Source organism: Chrysemys picta, chromosome 11 (genome assembly GCF_011386835.1).
Source record: "Chrysemys picta bellii isolate R12L10 chromosome 11, ASM1138683v2, whole genome shotgun sequence".
Taxonomy (NCBI): domain Eukaryota; kingdom Metazoa; phylum Chordata; order Testudines; family Emydidae; genus Chrysemys; species Chrysemys picta.
In genome coordinates, this window is record NC_088801.1 from 70640273 (window position 1) to 70658216 (window position 17944).

At 42.0% G+C, this 17944-nt stretch overlaps 1 protein-coding gene across 12 annotated transcripts in view; it reads right to left on the reverse strand.

Annotated features, from left to right (window-relative positions):
- HDAC4 (histone deacetylase 4) overlaps positions 1–17944 on the reverse strand; it is a 438771-nt gene that overhangs the window by 26374 nt on the left and 394453 nt on the right. For all 12 annotated transcript variants that reach the window (XM_005299905.3, XM_005299903.3, XM_008163408.3 and 9 more), the window contains 5 exons: positions 13233–13340; positions 12613–12668; positions 11349–11436; positions 8882–9001; positions 5815–5912 (listed from right to left, as the gene is read on the reverse strand). In XM_005299905.3, the coding sequence (XP_005299962.1) occupies positions 5815–5912; positions 8882–9001; positions 11349–11436; positions 12613–12668; positions 13233–13340 (470 nt within the window). The remainder of the gene's footprint in view (positions 1–5814; positions 5913–8881; positions 9002–11348; positions 11437–12612; positions 12669–13232; positions 13341–17944) is intronic.

The window sequence follows — 17944 nt, forward strand, 5'->3', positions numbered from 1 at the left end:
AAAACTCTGGCCCAAGCCTTAGGTCAGCTGTTGTTTTTAAATGTATTACTTCCTTCATTATAATAGTGCCTGAAGGCTGCAAACAAGATTGGGCCCCATTGTGCTACCTGCTGGATAAACACATTAGGAAGACACAATCTCTGCTCCAAAAGCTCACAAATAAGACACGGCTGGTGTGACAAACAAGAGGTCTAAAATATTGCCCTGGTGCTACAACTGGATCTAATCAAGCATACGCTGGCAGAGTCCCACTGTCCCAGCAAGGGCACAGGGCTCCATCCACATTGATCTGACTGCAGGATTGGGGCCTGTGGCACCAGCCACACGATTTTGGACTGTACTAACTGTGATCTATGGTTATGTCTACACTGCAGCTGGGAGAGAGCCTCTCAGCCCAGGTAGACAAACTCATGCTAATGGGACTCGAGCTGGAGTGCTAAAGAATAGCAGTGTGGATGCTGCAGCTCTGGTGGGACTTGGCTAGTCACGTGAGCTCGGACCCAGGGTGTCGGTGGGCATGAGAACCTGAGCCACTGCCCGAGTCGCAGTGTTCACACTGCAGTTTTTAGAAATCGTGAGTCCGTCTACCCTTCCTGTGAGCCTCGCTCCCAGCTACCCTATGTTTAAACACCCATTGCATTCTAACCTTCTATTTTTACTCGCTAATACCGCTCTCAAAAAAAATTCCTTTAGGCTAAAGTTTTATATGTGAATCTTTTTTAAGGTTTGAACAAAAGCCACAGAGCAACTGAGCTGCATTTCTAGTGTTTTTCTTGTTGACAACATTTTGTCAGATGCACCTAACATACTTGCTTTTTTGGGAAGATTAAGTACATGGGGGAAAATACTCTTTTGACTAAGATTGAGCATGAACCCCACAAGAAAATGCTGGAGAAATTAGAAGTGATTCCTTGATACTGCAATGACAGGTGCATTTTGCAAAGGCCATAGACAGAAAGGTAGGGGAATAAAACCAGCAGTTTTATATGGAATGGTCTCTTTCAGCCTGTGTGTGGGGTGGTTGCTGGGATTGTCAGAAGAACCAAGAGGATGCAACATGGAATGCTTCGAACCTTAATTTTTTTCCCCAAATGTTGTGGATTATATAAATTACAAGCACTAATTACACTTTTAAAGCAACATTCCTCTTTCTTAAACCTTTTCAGTTAATCTTAAAACAATCACAAATAAGCTGAACAGTTATGCAGCAGCTAAAATTCACTGTAGTAAATCTTCAATTAATGATTTCACTATTGTTTAATTTGAAATTTTGATAATTTCTTTCATTTTGATTTAATCTGTCTACTTCTGCAACTTTTAAAATTTATTAGCACTCACCTCAGAAATTAAAGCACAATGTATAATATTGTACAATTCATTGAAAAGAATACTTAAATTTTCTAACTGATGAACAATTCTAAAATCTTTAGGGCTATTGATGGCTGCTGTAAAATGATGCATATCATTTTATTTTATTTAGAAATATTTCCCCTACTGTTGTCATCCTATAACAAAACATCATCTACACCTGCTGCTAATCTCTCCCTCGAAATCATGCCCTCCATTTGTAGCAGTAATCATCTCTACAATAATTTATTATGCCAAATAGGTTCAGGAATTTAGCTAAGAAATAAGTAGGCAGAGCACATAAAATCTAAAATATAAAGATGACATTTCTATGGAAAAAGGCTTAGAAGCAAAGCCAAACCAAACCCCCAAAATACAGTTCTGCATACCTCTCATATACATTTTTTGCATAAATAGATTATTTACAAAAACCTAGTTTTCTATGATATGTACATGGGTCTTTAAGAAATCTAGTACAAGAAGAATCTTCCATCAAACAATACTCATTTGACTCATCATTTGACTTATAATTTAAATTAAAAGGTGAATAACATTAAAACAAAATTATACATAGAATATTAATGCTTCAGGAGATCACTGTCATGTAGCCACGGTAAACCAAAGACAAGACAACACAACTGCTAGCGCTCCATTGTGGATATGTTCTTACAGTGAATTACAACAACGTGCTAGAAAAACCTTATTTCATGTACTTGTGGCACCTTAGAGACTAACAAATTTATTAGAGCATAAGCTTTCGTGGACTACAGCTCTAATAAATTTGTTAGTCTCTAAGGTGCCACAAGTACTCCTGTTCTTCTTTTTGCGGATACAGACTAACACGGCTGTTACTCTGAAACCTTATTTCATGTGTTAATGATAATTGTTCTACCCTTGTAATAAGGACCTGAACACAATCTTCACATTTTTACTAAGATTTTCCTTGCCAGGTTTGTGTCCTGTAATTAAACATAACCTTTTAAAATGTTATGAGAATTTAAGGAACAGGAACATTATTTCCTCCTATAAAACAAGTTAGGAAACAACAGACACTGGTAAAACTACAAACTGAACTTTACAAAAGTTTGTTTCTATAACTATGTAACAACAACAATGGATTCCAATAACATTTTGATAATTTAAGGAATTATTTTAATTATATGCCATACATTTTATACATTAGAGTTTAATACACTTCCTCATAATCTATGAAATCTGTATTGGACAAATACTTTAGTGATGAATTCAGCTGTGGAATGTTAGTGCAGTAAATGGTTAGCTAAATTATAATGTTATACTGTTTTAAGCCAGCATATCCATTGTTACAATACCATGGAACAGTGCCAAACACTCAGAGAAATACCAAATCAGTTTTGTCATATGGAACGTCCATTGGTGGTTGAATTGATCTCTTTCAAAATTTATCAATAATGATGTCACCTCAACTTCAGAACAAAGTGAAATCTACTCATGTTCTAAGCAGTCTGTGATTTCAGCCTTCAGTTATGGATAGTACAAATGGCACAGCTCAGGATAAAACAGTTGTGCAATTTTTAACTCTTGCTTTTGAAACAACACAATTACTAATTACACCTCTACCCTGATATAACGCGACCCAATATAACACGAATTCAGATATAATGCGGTAAAGCAGTGCTCCGGGGGAGGCGGGGCTGCGCACTCTGGCGGATCAAAGCAAGTTCGATATAACTCAGTTTCACCTATAACGCGGTAAGATTTTTTGGCCCCCGAGGACAACATTTTAGGGGGTAGAGGTGTATTTCCACTTCCCAAGGTATTAAGATGTCTTGGCTCTTCTGTCTAACACAAACTTCTAGCTCAAACATGTTTCAGAGTGGTAGCCATGTTAGTCTGTATCAGCAAAAAGAACGAGGAGTACTTGCGGCATCTTAGAGAAAAATTAGCATGGGGAAATAGTTTTTACTTTGTGTAATGACCCATCCATTCCCAGTCCTTATTCAAGCCTAATTTAATGATGTCCAGTATGCAAATTAATTTTCCCCCTACTGTTACTCACACCTTCTTGTCAACTGTTTGAAATGCGCCATCCTGATTATCACTCCAAAAGTTTTTTTTTTCTCTGGCTAATAATAGCCCACCTTAATTGACTAGTCTCGTTAGAGTTGGTATGGTAACACCCATTTTTTCATGTTCTCTGTATATATATCTCCCTACTGTATTTTGCACTGCATGCATCCGATGAAGTGGGTTTTAGCCCACAAAAGCTTATGCCCAAATTTGTTAGTCTCTAAGGTGCCACAAGTACTCCGCGTTCTTTTAGCTCAAACATGTTTGTTTATTTTAAGGTTATTGGTATAATGATCAAATGGAAAATCCTAACCCTAAATTATGAATTTCCCTTTGGAACTAGGAAAATGGTACTATTTGAAATGGTTTTTGAACCTGAAGAAAACTAGGAATTTAATTTGCAGTCATTTGTTTTATCATAAGAAGATTACTTTATGATGCCAACTATCCAAATTACTTCTTCATTTGAATGCACGCTTTTATCAAACCCATGCAGCAGTCACAACCTTTAAAATCCCAACCATTGTTGCACATTTTTCTTCCTCATCTTGTTACATAGAAAGGTATCTTTCTATTCTAAATACTATGTAGTCAAGAATATTAAGAGTTAATGTAAAAAAATAGTATATCAGTATCTCTGCCTAGCTCAAAGGCTTTTCACTGATTCCTCTACAGACTTCAAAGCCTCACAGTTTGGCATTTGGACTGGTTTGAATTAAAGTTCAGTTCTCTGCCGTGAGTTTCCAAGTTCATGGTGAAAGTGCCTGCTGCTTCTGGATTTCATTAGGGCCAATTTTCTTATCTTTTTTTCATCTTAGGTTTGATCCCCTGCAAATGCAACGTGGCATTTGATGGGCCGGAATAACAAGGTGCTGCCTTCAAGGCATGTATTGTCTCATGGGGCACGCGTGCGCACACACACACACACACACACACACAAAGGATATATGACCCATTCCCTTCTCTTGTCTAACTTTCAGGGGACTATAAATTTTAAACTTCAAAGCATTATTTTACATTAAAATTAAAAAAAAAGTTCAGGAAAATGTTTTTCAAAGAAGCTGGTTAAGATTTAAAAAGGCCACTTGATAATGTATTATCATGAACAAACTTGGCATAAGATTAAAAAGGTTTCCAACTTAACTTGTACACTGAAGGTGTGTGCATGTGTGTATATGGCTGGCGTTACTATGTATAAGATCGGTTGGGCAAGTAACTTTCCTCGCAACAGTACTTGCAAAATGATGGCCACGACCATGTTTGGTGTATGTACGCTGAATAGCCGTATTCTCTGGTCAATAAGTGTCAGCATCAATTAGGCAATGGTTGGGTACATTCTTTTTTTAAAGACTGTTCTGAACAATTTTCCAACAGCATTGAAATTCAATTAAAATGTAATAGCAATTTGCCATTCAGCTCTGGGCTACAGGTTTTTCCTAGAAGGAAAAGATCAATATTGCTGAGTGCTAGGATAAAAAGACCTCCACTTTGCACAATAGTATAACACTATTGTTCTCCTGTAAGTGGAGGGAAATGGGAAGATAAATTATAGTTACTTAAATTATTATAAATGATATGTAATCTTTTAAAAATCTGTTGAGTTAAATCTCTATTTGTTAGTAAAATACATTAATATTTTTAGGAGATAAAAATGTGTGCACACTGAATAAAGGAAATAATGCTATTGGTTCCACTAGATTGAAAAGATGCAATGGAACCTCATGAAGTTGATATTCCATCTGTGTATTTTCAAAAATGTCAAGATATTTGCATCTGATACTTTGCATGTTCACATGGCCCTAAATTATGCAGACATTTGCCAGAAGTCCATTAAACCTGACTTGAAGTCAGAAAACCACTTCAACTAATAATTGTAGAAAAAGATGCAACTAGGGGAAGAGAACTAGATAAATTCATGGAGGTTAAGTCCAGTAATGGCTATTAGCCAGCATGGGTAAGGAATGGTGACCCTAGCCTCTATTTGTCAGAGGGTGGAGATGGACGGCAGGAGAGAGATCACTTGATCATTACCTGTTAGGTCCACTCCCTCTGGGGCACCTGGCATTGGCCACTGTCAGTAGACAGGATACTGGGCTGGATGGATCTTTGGTCTGACCCAGTACGGCCATTCTTATGTTCTTACTGTAATTTTATACACCAGACCAGCAGAGCTTTTGCTGAGCAGTGAATAAGTGCCAGTCATTCGGCACCTTGCTCACACAGATCCATTGCTATGACCGGGCACACCCCTCTCCTTTCTTTGCATTGGCTTTCAGTCACAGAACGCTCAAGCAATTACAATCCTATTTTTAGTTTATTAAAAAGAAAAAGAAAGTTGCAGAAAGAAGAGTGATTTCACTGCAGAAAGCTCTGATTTCAGCTAAGATGGGTTTTGTGAAAGGAAGGCTTGAATGTTACCTGAAAGCAGTCAAATATTCGGTGTCTCCCATCGGTGGTTCCAGGCCACCAGTAAACGCCATATTAACATTGAAACCAACACCTGGTCCAGTGCCAACCTGAGAAATGGAATGAAGGAGTGGACAAATATAATGTGTTAAATTCATGGAAATTCTGTTGATGCTGGCAATATATCTTTGCAGCCTGCCATTTCTTTAAATCCCATTGATTTGCTCTGCTCCTGACTGATTGATTTAGAATGCATTGTTGGGGTGCTTTCTTTTTTTCTAGAGCTTTTTGGCTCCCCAAAGGGAGGCAGCTTTCACATTCTCACAAGTCTCAATTCTACGTGAAAGTGGTGCACACACAAATATTTGACCACTGGTGGCCAAACAACTGTGTGTTATCTAAGCATGGAGTCCCATCATTAATATACCAGCGCCTTTTCCATTTTCAAATGGACAGACTGCCCTATTGAAGGAATTGTTTTCCATAATTCATCTTCAGCTTTATCACCAAATTCAGAAGAGTACTTTATAGTCCTGCTTTATTATGTGAATTTTCTTCACTCAGCTACAAGTGCAGTTTAGTCAGAGTGAGGGCTCCCTCTGCTTGTGGAAAATATGACTTGCAACAAATAGTTACACTGAGCTAATTGGGTATTGGTAGTCTATGAATCATTGTGTGCATATTTGTGAACATTATCGGTGTGTATGTAACTTTATTAGAGGTGACAGGTGAAAAATAAACACAACATTTACAGTAATTAATTTGAAGAAAAAGGTGAACCTCCTTTCTATATCCTATCTAAAGTGAAGTGCTGGTATACTGTTGCTACCTAAATACAATTAATCTGGAGATTCAATTTAGATGTACTATACAACTACATAAATGGCTATATCAGTTTAGATAAATTACAGAATTTGGGATTCAAACTTTTCTTTGGCTGCCTTACTGTAAATACTAGCTACTAGAAAACAGTCTGTCCATCCATCCACCCAATTTTAATACATAATCTACTAATATTTCCTATACACCTCTACCCTGATATAACGCGACCCGATATAACACTAATTTGGATACAACCCGGTAAAGCAGCGCTCCCGCGGGGCGGGTCTACACACTCCAGTGGATCAAAGCAAGTTCGATATAACGCGGTTTCACCTATAATGCGGTAAGATTTTTTGGCTCCCGAGGACAGTGTTATATCGGGGTAGAGGTGTATTAAAATTTCTGTTTGGTAGAACTGTATTTTGTAAATATTCCTGCGAGAACATTAGGAAACCCCACCACTTTATGCTCCATATTTTACAATTTATAGTCTACTAACGAGTGTCCCTCCAATCCAATATATTTATTTTTTAGACAAAACAATCATTACATTGTTAAATGATTTTAAAGACTCAGCATGAATATAAGTGCAGCCGAAGTCTGTAAGTTTGCACTTCTTGTCCCTCCTGCAGCATCAGTTAAACGCTGCATAAATGTTCGTCATTGGCTACAATTATAATGCACAAACAAGGTAATAAAACAAGGCTGTGCTTTATATTCTTTAGATGCCTGGAAGGAATATCAAAATTTGCAGAATAGAAAGGATAAAACTGACAAGGCAAGAAATTCCATGGATTTTCAAAATTATCAACATTTAAAAATAAATATAGTTAATTAGTTAAAATATTTTAATTGCCCTTTGAATCATGTATACAGATTTTTATAACTGCATCTCCATTAGAAAGGAACAACTTTGTTTAAATAAATACTAGTCAAAACTATGGAGTCTTTGTGGACTTTACTAATTATCTAAATTAAACACAGCAAAGTCTGGTTCATTCATGACTCTCTCTCTCTCTCCATTTGCAGTTCTGTGTAGAATTTATTAAGCAATAGGGATAAATAACCTACAAGCAAATTGAAATAATTGTCTGTGTGAACAGCAATCATTTTCTGTTAGCCCACTCTGATAAATCAAACATCCGGTCTTGTGTAATGAGGTCCGCTGACAGTGAGGTTGGGATTCTGTACAAAGAATGACTTCTGGCTTGCTTAAGATAAGACGGGCAAACTAATGTAATGGCTATTTTAAAACAAAATTGACTTTTTCCTGACAGCTATGTTTTCTTGTGAAAACCAGTAAAGGGTCCACAAGCCAAAGTAGGCCCTTTGTTATGGAATAAACAATGGAAAGGAGAAATAGCTGACAGGTACGCTTTCAAAGGAGAGGCCTAAGCTCAGCTTCTTGAAGGATAAGGCTGACGGTAGAATGAAAAAAATAGTACTTGACGAATGTGTGTGACCATCTGGTGGAAGTCCAAATAGAAAAATGCTTCCACTCTAATTCATATGCCTTGTCTGTGGAAGGCTTATGGGATTCGGAGAGTATGTTTTGGACATTGTCCAACAATTCTAATTAATCTGTAGCTAAAAATCCAATATCCAAGCTTCTTAATGCAGGAAAAGCAGGTCTAAATGCAGTACTCACTCCTCTGAGCAATGACAGGGCATGGCCAGGAGTAAAAGAGATGGATCCCAAGTCTGTGCCTGGAGATCAGAGCACTGGTGAGCCCATGCAGTAACTGTAAAACCATGGGCACCCTCTTCTTGTTTTGCCTCACAAAAAGCTTGCATTGTTAGAAGGAAGGAAATGCACATGAAGTTGTGTTCTCCAATGAAGAGAAAACTTTAGTCTGTTAAGCAAAGGCACCTGTTTGAACAACTGTCCAATAATGACTTATTAGAGACTAATCTTGTTGATCAATCATAGAATCATCCTGATTCTTTGACTAAGATGGTCTACCAAGGTATCTCTTTTCCTTGCCAGTACAAAATGTAAATTTTATGGCATTGCTAGGACTTCAGAAACACACAAAAATAGGTTCTAAGAGAAGCACTAACAGGCATTCATGTGAGCAAGAGCAGTACAAGCTTTCCTACGGTGCTCTGTCATTTCACTTCTTGACCTATGGAAGTCCCCCCAGTCTTGTCAATGCATCTCACTCCTGACCAGCAGCAGATTCTACCAATGAAATCCTGGGGTGCCAATCCCAGTAATTATATGGTGGGCAGGTATCCTGTTTATTTATGTTCTTACCTCATCAGGAGCTCCACTGCCTGGGAAGAAGTTTCCATCATCATAGCGATGTAGTGAAATATAAAGAACGTTAGGATCACTGTAGAAAGCCTGCTGAGTACCATTCCCATGGTGCACATCCTTCAGGGACAGAGATTGTATTAGATGAGGAGGATTAGTACACTAGTAACAATGCAGATGAAAAACACCAGGCTGATTCTTTTTAATCCAAGTGAAGCAGTTTATTGAAAACTAGAATGGATCCACACAATACTAAAATTAGCTTTTTGTTATACAGCAGAACCCTTATTTTACTAGCTAGCTGGGGATTGAGGAGTTAATGAAACTGAAGAGTTCATATAAACATCACAAAACCACAGTTGGTATGGTGCATAAGTGGCAGCACAGTGGTGCACTGCATTGCTTTTTTCTTGTCCTTCAAACCACTGCAGAGTAACCTCCAACGTACTGACAGTATCGGAATATGAAGGGATGTCAACTTGTTTTACATCCTCACCACTGTTACGTGATTCCGCCCCCCAAAATCATGAAATAGGGTTTGAATACAACTGGTTGTTTGTAAAACTGAGGCTCTACTGTCCTTTCAATACAACATAACTGGGTAATTAATTAACCTCAATTATACACCTGAATGAAAACAAGATGTTCTCTTAGACAGAACTAGAAGAAGCATGTTAATCACCAAAAGTCTGACCAGGCCGTCTATCTGCAGGCTAAACACCCATTTAAGCTCTGTGCAGGAATGAGCCCTATGCGTGCAATTTAACAGCAGTGCAAAGAAAACAAAAAAAATGATCTCAACCAAACAGGCCAATTCCCCTATTATCAAGGTATTAATAGACTAATACAGCTTACAAAAGGGGACATTTCTCCAAATTGTCCTTTAATTTCTGCTACAAAAATCAAGTCATTGAGAAAGGAAGAAGAGTAAAAGGAACTCTGAGAAAAGTGATGGACCAAAGTGGAAAACTATCCTGAACATTTATTTTTAACTTAAATAGATGAATGAGTCACATCCTGATCCTGAGAAAGCAATCAGGCTTCCAAAAGGAGTGTTGCAAGTTTGTTAAAATCCTAGCTTCTCTTGTTGAGTGACCCACCAGTGTTGCTGGGTTGCCCAAATATGCATAGTGTTGCACAATCCCTCAAGCAGGTTACTGAAATTGTCCAGATCGCTACTCAAGCAAAGCCAGTCAGGGACCGTGTCAGTTTCAATACTCTGTCAGCTCATGAGAACAGAGTTGGGATGGACATAATGCTCATGCCCAGTAATCTCATCCAGCATCCGGCACAGCCACCCATCTTTAAGTTTGGATCTGATGTGTGTTCATAGAATCATTGAATATCAGGGTTGGAAGTGACCTCAGGAGGTCATCTAGTCCAACCCCCTGCTCAAAGCAGGACCAATCCCCAACTAAATCATCCCAGCCAGGACTTTATCAAGCTGGGCCTTAAAAACCTCTAAGGATGGAGATTCCACCACCTCCCTAGGTAACCCATTCCAGTGCTTCACCACCCTCTTAGTGAAATAGTGTTTCCTAATATCCAACCTAGACCTCCCCCACTGCAACTTGAGACCATTGCTCCTTGTTCTGTCATCTGCCACCACTGAGAACAGTCTAGATCCATCCTCTTTAGAACCCCCTTTCAGGTAGTTGAAAGCAGCTATCATTCTTCTCTTCTGCAGATTAAACAATCCCAGTTCCCTCAGCCTCTCCTCATAAGTCACGTGCTCCAGCCCCCTAATCATTTTTGTTGCCCTCCACTGGACTCTTTCCAATTTTTCCACATCCTTCTTGTAGTGTGGGGCCCAAAACTGGACACAGAACTCCAGATGAGGCCTCACCAACGTCAAATAGAGGGGAATGATCACGTCCCTCGATCTGCTGGCAATGCCCCTACTTATACAGCCCAAAATGCTGTTAGTCTTCTTGGCAACAAGGGCACACTGTTGACTCATATCCAGCTTCTTGTCCACTGTAACCCCTAGGTCCTTTACTGCAGAACTGCTGCCTAGCCATTCGGTCCCTAGTCTGTAGCTGTGCATGGAATTCTTCCATCCTAAGTGCAGTACTCTGCACTTGTCCTTGTTGAACCTCATCAGATTTCTTTTGGCCCAATCCTCTAATTTGTCTAGGTCCCTCTGTAGCCTATCTAGGTCCCTCTGTATCCAAAGCCCTCTGTGTTACAGGCTTTGTTTTGGAGGGCTGATAGCTTCTTCAGGATCGGAGGGAGGGGAGAATGGGGGGAAATGGAAAAGATATGGTAAGAAGTTTAGTGCTGTTACTTTAAATCTTGATGTTACCCTTAAAGAATTTTTTATTATATATAAACCATTTTAAAGTGAACTTCAGTTCTGAGCTTCTATAGTCAGATTGTGTTCACTGAGTTATAAATAATGGCTCTCCTCTGTGAGGAACTGACGGAGTTTCCATTGTTACTTTGGTGAGAATAAATGTTTACTCACCCAGTCCACTATAAGGATTTTGCTAACGTTGAGTCTCTGTTGGAGAAGCTTGGCTGCAATTGCCACAGAATTAAAATAGCAGAACCCCCTGGAGGTAATGAGCAAGAGAGACAGAGAGAGAGAGAGGAAAAAAGGGGTGTTAATTATATGTTCGCCTCGGTCCTAATATATATAAAAAAAATGTGAAACATAATACAGTAAGTAGGAAGAAATTTCTATTTCACTAAGTCTTCCTCCCTAACAGATATGTGTGCTCGATTACACACAAAAAATAACCACATGCCCACAGGTGACTCAGTGATCTCACAGGAAATGGTGAACACTATTACACGTTCTAACACTCTTTACTGTGAGGTGCAGCTGAAGTATACAATCTGCCTGACAGTGACTTTTAAAGTGTCAGGGCTCTCACTCAGATTAGGGGAGGGGGGTGCAGTCAGAGAGAAAGGAGGGGATTTTAGTGATACATGAAAACATCTGAAGCACAGGGGACCAGTTCAGAGAAGCTTCAAAGAACTCTGCTCATTCAAATCTGGTGGTAAATATTCTCTGATCTCACACCAACCAAGTATCAAGGGACCAAAGGATTTGCGCATTGGTCATGAAGCCAGGCACGTACTAGTTCAAGAAACAAATTCTATTCAGGGTTGAGGGAGATGCACTCATTAAATATGGTTTATTACCCTCTTACCTTTTGGGAACCAGAGTTGAAATCAGCCCAACCCAATGTGGCCAAAACACTTTCAACTCTAGGGGAATAAAATCCCAACAAAGCTACATGAGTGGAAGATTTGACTTCAGTTTCTGTTTTATGAAAAAAAAATGTTTTTTTATAAAATTGGTGTTATATTCCCAAGACACAATACTGTATCAGGCATAACTTTTATAAGTGGCATATCACTGATTCTCCATATTAAAAAACCCACGGTGTACCTAACTTACAAACAGCTCTTTATCCAGATAAACAATAGATGGGGATGATGGAATTAATAGACTCAAATGTAGTTTTAGAAATGGATGCAATCTCTAAGCATGATTCTAAAACAGACTGCATTGAACAAAAAGAGGACTGGAAACTTTCCTGCTTCTAAAGTATTACAAACAGCTTTGAATCTGATGCTCTATTGTGCATCACTCAGCAAGAAAGTCTATAATAAATCAAATAATTAATTTTTTAGCTTTCAGCTCCATATCATGTAGAGAGTTCTCTTTATTAATGGCTCTAAACACTGAAGCAAAGCAATTAAAGCACACACATACTTACATGGGTGTACTCTCTTCAGCATGATGACCTGGAGGTCGAACAACAGCAAATCCATTCTACACATAAAAACCAACAAGAATACAGAGGGGCGATCAGACACAAAAGAACATTGGTATCTCACAGAGTGAGCTCAGAAGCTGTGGTCAGAGTTGCTAATTCAGTTTTGTAATTATTCATTAGTTCTTGATCACTCAGATGAGCATTCATGGCTTCCACTCAAGCCCTTAGCAATGTGTCAACTTTCCTTTCCTTTTTAAGGGACACAGGCAGCCTGCATTTTTTGGAAACTGACTACTTTTTTTAACCGAGTTTCTTGTAGAGCATACTTTGAACAACTGCAGTGAACTCTGGCCCTGTTGAAGTCAATAGCAAAACTCCCACTGACTTGAGTGGCGTCAGGATCTTATCTGAGGTTGTGATTTTTTTTTTTAAACTTATCCTTAAAGGTTAGTAAATGTTTTGTTCACTTGCTAATGTCCATAAGGGTCTTGTCAACTAAGGCAAGAAGGGACCATTACAATCTTCAAATCTGGCCTCCTGTGTATCACGGGGCATAAATTTTACCCTGTCATTTCTGCACAGAGCCCTATATCAGAGCCAAGTGTTACTGCTATACCAACCTTCAATTCTCCTGTGGCCACTTTAAAAACAAGTTCAATGACACAGCCCACAGCCAGGCGAGCCGCACCAGATGAATGAACTTCATTCCAAATTGTGTCACTGTCAACCTAATGAAAACATATGAATAAATTCCGTTTTCAGAAACAATGAGAAGAGCCTGCAGTTGGACTACCTAGATTTACATACTACTGAAACATAAAATTCTTGTATTCATAGTGATCATCCCAGTGACAATGCAAAGAGCTGGAACCATTGGGGCCTTACATACACATACGTACTAGTGCTAGCTGCTAGTATCACAATGCTCAGGTGGTGGCACACCTGTCTTCCCATGTGAAGAGAGAAAAACTATGACACCGGCGTTGGAGCTAATGTCACAGTAAGTTCAGATCTATCCATATTAACACCACTGAAGAGACCAGATTTCCAGTTGCTCTATGGTGCTGAGGGATTAGCAATAGGAAGGAGAGGAGTTTGATCACATGCAGTGTAAACAATCATGGGCTTCCTTCTAAGATTCTTATTTGAGTGTTGTCTCAGTATTTCTTTTTACCATCGGGATAAAAACTGACCCACGCTCAAACAAAAAGCGTTAAGAAAATGTACAACAAAAAAACTATTAAAGAGGGAATAAATCAATGAAGAATGATGTTTAAGAATAGACAATTATCTAAATCCTTGTCAAATCTATTTTGGCTAGATTTACACAGAAATTGCTCTACTAGAGAATCAGAAAATAAATTTTAGCTAGCTTAGGTTCAGAATGGCCCTTCAACATCTAGGTGCTAACTGTGGACATTTAGTTTAAATGCCAAATATTTGACAGGATGAGGAACAAATCCCTTTGGGTACGTCTACACTACGAAATTAGTTCGAATTTATAGAAGCCGGTTTTATTGAAATCGGTTGTATACAGCCGATTGTGTGTGTCCACACAATAAAATGCTCTAGGTGCTCTAGTCGGCGGACCGCGTCCACAGTACAAGGCTAGCGTCGACTTCCAGAGCATTGCACTATGGGTAGCTATCCCACAGCTATCCCACAGTTCCCGCAGTCTCCGCCGCCCCTTTGAATTCTGGGTTGAGATCCCAATGCCCGGATGATGCAAAACAGTGTCGCGGGCGGTTCTGGGTACATGTCGTCAGGCCCCTCCCTCCCCCGTCACAGCAACGGCAGACAATAGATTCGCGCCTCTTTACCTGGGTTACCTGAGTTACCTGTGCAGACAACATGGAGCCCGCTCAGCTGAGCTCACCGTCACCATATGTCCTCTGGGTGTCGGCAGACGTGGGACTGCATTGCTGCACAGCAGCAGCTGCTAACTGCCTTTTGGCGGTAGACGGTGCAGTAGACTGGTAGCCTTCATCGGCGATCTGGGTGCTGGCAGCCGTGGGGCTTGCCTTTTGGCAGTAAATGGTGTATTACGACTATTAGCCGTCCTATTACAAGTCGGGTCATCGCACATTAGCAGAGTCTTCCCCGAGCAGCCGATTGTGCAATAGGCCTGAAGACCATCGTCATACGCCGCCCCGTATTTGCTGCCAAGCACCCAGAAAGATGCCGAGGGCTATCAGTCACGCTGCACCGTCGTCTTAAGATGTAAAAAATAGATTTGCTCTGTATTCATTTGCTTCCCCCTCCCTCCGTCAAATCAACGGCCTGCTAAGCCCAGGGTTTTCAGTTTAATCTTTGGGGGGAACATTCTGTGTGACAGTTGTTTGTGTTTCTCCCTGATGCACAGCCACCGTTCTTGATTTTAATTCCCTGTGCCTGTACGCCATGTCGTCACTCGGCCCCCCTCCCTCCTTCCCCTAGTCCGTCAGATACTACGTTTGCGCCACAGCTCAGAGAGCCGAGAAGCGGTTCGCGCCTTTTCTTTGAATTCTGGGTTGAGATCCCAATGCCCGGATGATGCAAAACAGTGTCGCGGGCGGTTCTGGGTACATGTCGTCAGGCCCCTCCCCCCTCGTCACAGCAACGCAGACAATAGATTCGCGCCTTTTTACCTGGGTTACCTGTGCAGACAACATATCACGGCAAGCATGGAGCCCGCTCAGCTCAGCTGAGCTCACCGTCACCATATGTCCTCTGGGTGCTGGCAGACGTGGGACTGCATTGCTACACAGCAGCAGCTGCTAACTGCCTTTTGGCGGTAGACGGTGTAGCATGATTGATAGCCATGGGGCTGGCAGCCGTAGGGCTGCATTGCACCAGCCCCTTGCCAGGCGATGGTATATTATGACTGGTATCCGTCGTCATCGTATTGGTGTGGCTGTCAATCATGGCCACCTGGGCAGACATGCTACTGTTTCGATGATGATGGCTACCAGTCGTAATATACTATTTTCTGCCAATTGCCCAGTATTGTCTGCTAAGCACCCAGAAGAGGCCGAGGGCGATGCTGGGTGCTGGCGGACGTGGGGCTGGCAGACGTGGGGCTGCATTGCTACACAGCAGCAGCCCCTTGCCTTTTGGCAGATGATGGTATTTTATGATTGGTATCCGTCATCGTCGTACTGGTATGGCTGTCACTCATGCTGCACCGTCGGCTGCCACCTTAAGATGTAAAAAATAGATTTGTTCTGTATTCATATGCTTCCCCTTCCTCCGTGAAATCAATGGCCTGCTAAGCCCAGGGTTTTCATTTTAATCTTTGGGGGGACCATTCTGTGTGACAGTTGTTTGTGTTTCTCCCTGTTGCTGTACCTGTACGCCATGTCGTCACTCGGCCCTCCCTCCCTCCCGCCCTCCCTCCTTCTCCTGGTCCATCAGATACTACTTTCGCGCCTTTTTTCTGACCAGGCGCCATAGCTAGCACTGGGATCATGGAGCCCGCTCAGATCACCGCGGCAATTATGAGCACTATGAACACCACGCGCATTGTCCTGGAGTATATGCAGAGCCAGGACATGCCAAGGCGAAACCCGGACCAGGCGAGGAGGCGATTGCAGCGCGGCGACGAGAGTGATGAGGAAATTGACATGGACATAGACCTCTCACAAGGCACAGGCACCAGCAATGTGGAAATCATGGTGTCACTGGGGCAGGTTGATGCCGTGGAACGCCGATTCTGGGCCCGGGAAACAAGCACAGACTGGTGGGACCGCATCGTGCTGCAGGTATGGGACGATTCCCAGTGGCTGCGAAACTTTCGCATGCGTAAGGGCACTTTCATGGAACTTTGTGACTTGCTGTCCCCTGCCCTGAAACGCCAGGATACCAAGATGAGAGCAGCCCTCACAGTTGAGAAGCGAGTGGCGATAGCCCTGTGGAAGCTTGCAACGCCAGACAGCTACCGGTCAGTCGGGAATCAATTTGGAGTGGGCAAATCTACAGTGGGGGCTGCTGTGATCCAATTTGCCAGGGCAATGAAAGACCTGGTGATAGCAAGGGTAGTGACTCTGGGCAACGTGCAGTCAATAGTGGATGGTTTTGCTGAAATGGGATTCCCAAACTGTGGCGGGGCCATAGACGGAACCCATATCCCTATCTTGTCACCGGAGCACCAAGCCACCGACTACATAAACCGCAAGGGGTACTTTTCAATGCTGCTGCAAGCCCTGGTGGATCACAAGGGACGTTTCACCAACATCAACGTGGGATGGCCGGGAAAGGTACATGATGCTCGCGTCTTCAGGAACTCTGCTCTGTTTCGAAAGCTGGAGGAAGGGACTTTCTTCCCGGACCAGAAAGTGACCATTGGGGATGTTGAAATGCCTATCGTGATCCTTGGGGACCCAGCCTACCCCTTAATGCCATGGCTCATGAAGCCGTACACAGGCAGCCTGGACAGGAGTCAGGACCTGTTCAACTACAGGCTGAGCAAGTGCCGAATGGTGGTGGAATGTGCATTTGGACGTTTAAAAGCGCGCTGGCGCAGCTTACTGACTCGCTCAGACCTCAGCGAAAAGAATATCCCCATTGTTATTGCTACTTGCTGTGCGCTCCACAATATCTGTGAGAGTAAGGGGGAGACCTTTATGGCGGGGTGGGAGGTTGAGGCAACTCGCCTGGCCGCTGATTACGCGCAGCCAGACACCAGGGCGGTTAGAGGAGCACAGCAGGGCGCGGTGCGCATCAGAGAAGCTTTGAAAACGAGTTTTGTGACTGGCCAGGCTACTGTGTGAAACTTCTGTTTGTTTCTCCTTGATGAACCCTCCAAACCCCCCCCACCGACCCGGTTCACTCTACTTCCCTGTAAACCAACCACCCCACCCCACCCTCCCCTCCCGCTTGCAGAGGCAATAAAGTCATTTTTTTTTAACATTCATGCATTCTTTATTAGTTCCTTACAGAGGTAGGGGGATAATTGCCAAGGTAGCCTGGGATGGGTGGGGGAGGAGGGATGGAAAAGGACACACTGCATTTTAAAACTTTAACTCTTATTGAAGGCCAGCCTTCTGATGCTTGGGCGATCATCTGGGGTGGAGTGACTGGGTGGACGGAGGCCCCCCCACCGTGTTCTTGGGCGTCTGGGTGAGGAGGCTATGGAACTTGGGGAGGAGGGCTGTTGGTTACACAGGGGCTGTAGCGGCGGTCTCTGCTCCTGCTGCCTTTCCTGCAACTCAACCATACGCTCGAGCATATCAGTTTGATGCTCCAGCAGACGGAGCATTGCCTCTTGCCGTCTGTCTGCAAGCTGACGCCACCTATCGTCTTCAGCCCGCCACTTGCTCTGTTCTTCCCGCGATTCAGCCCGCCACCTCTCCTC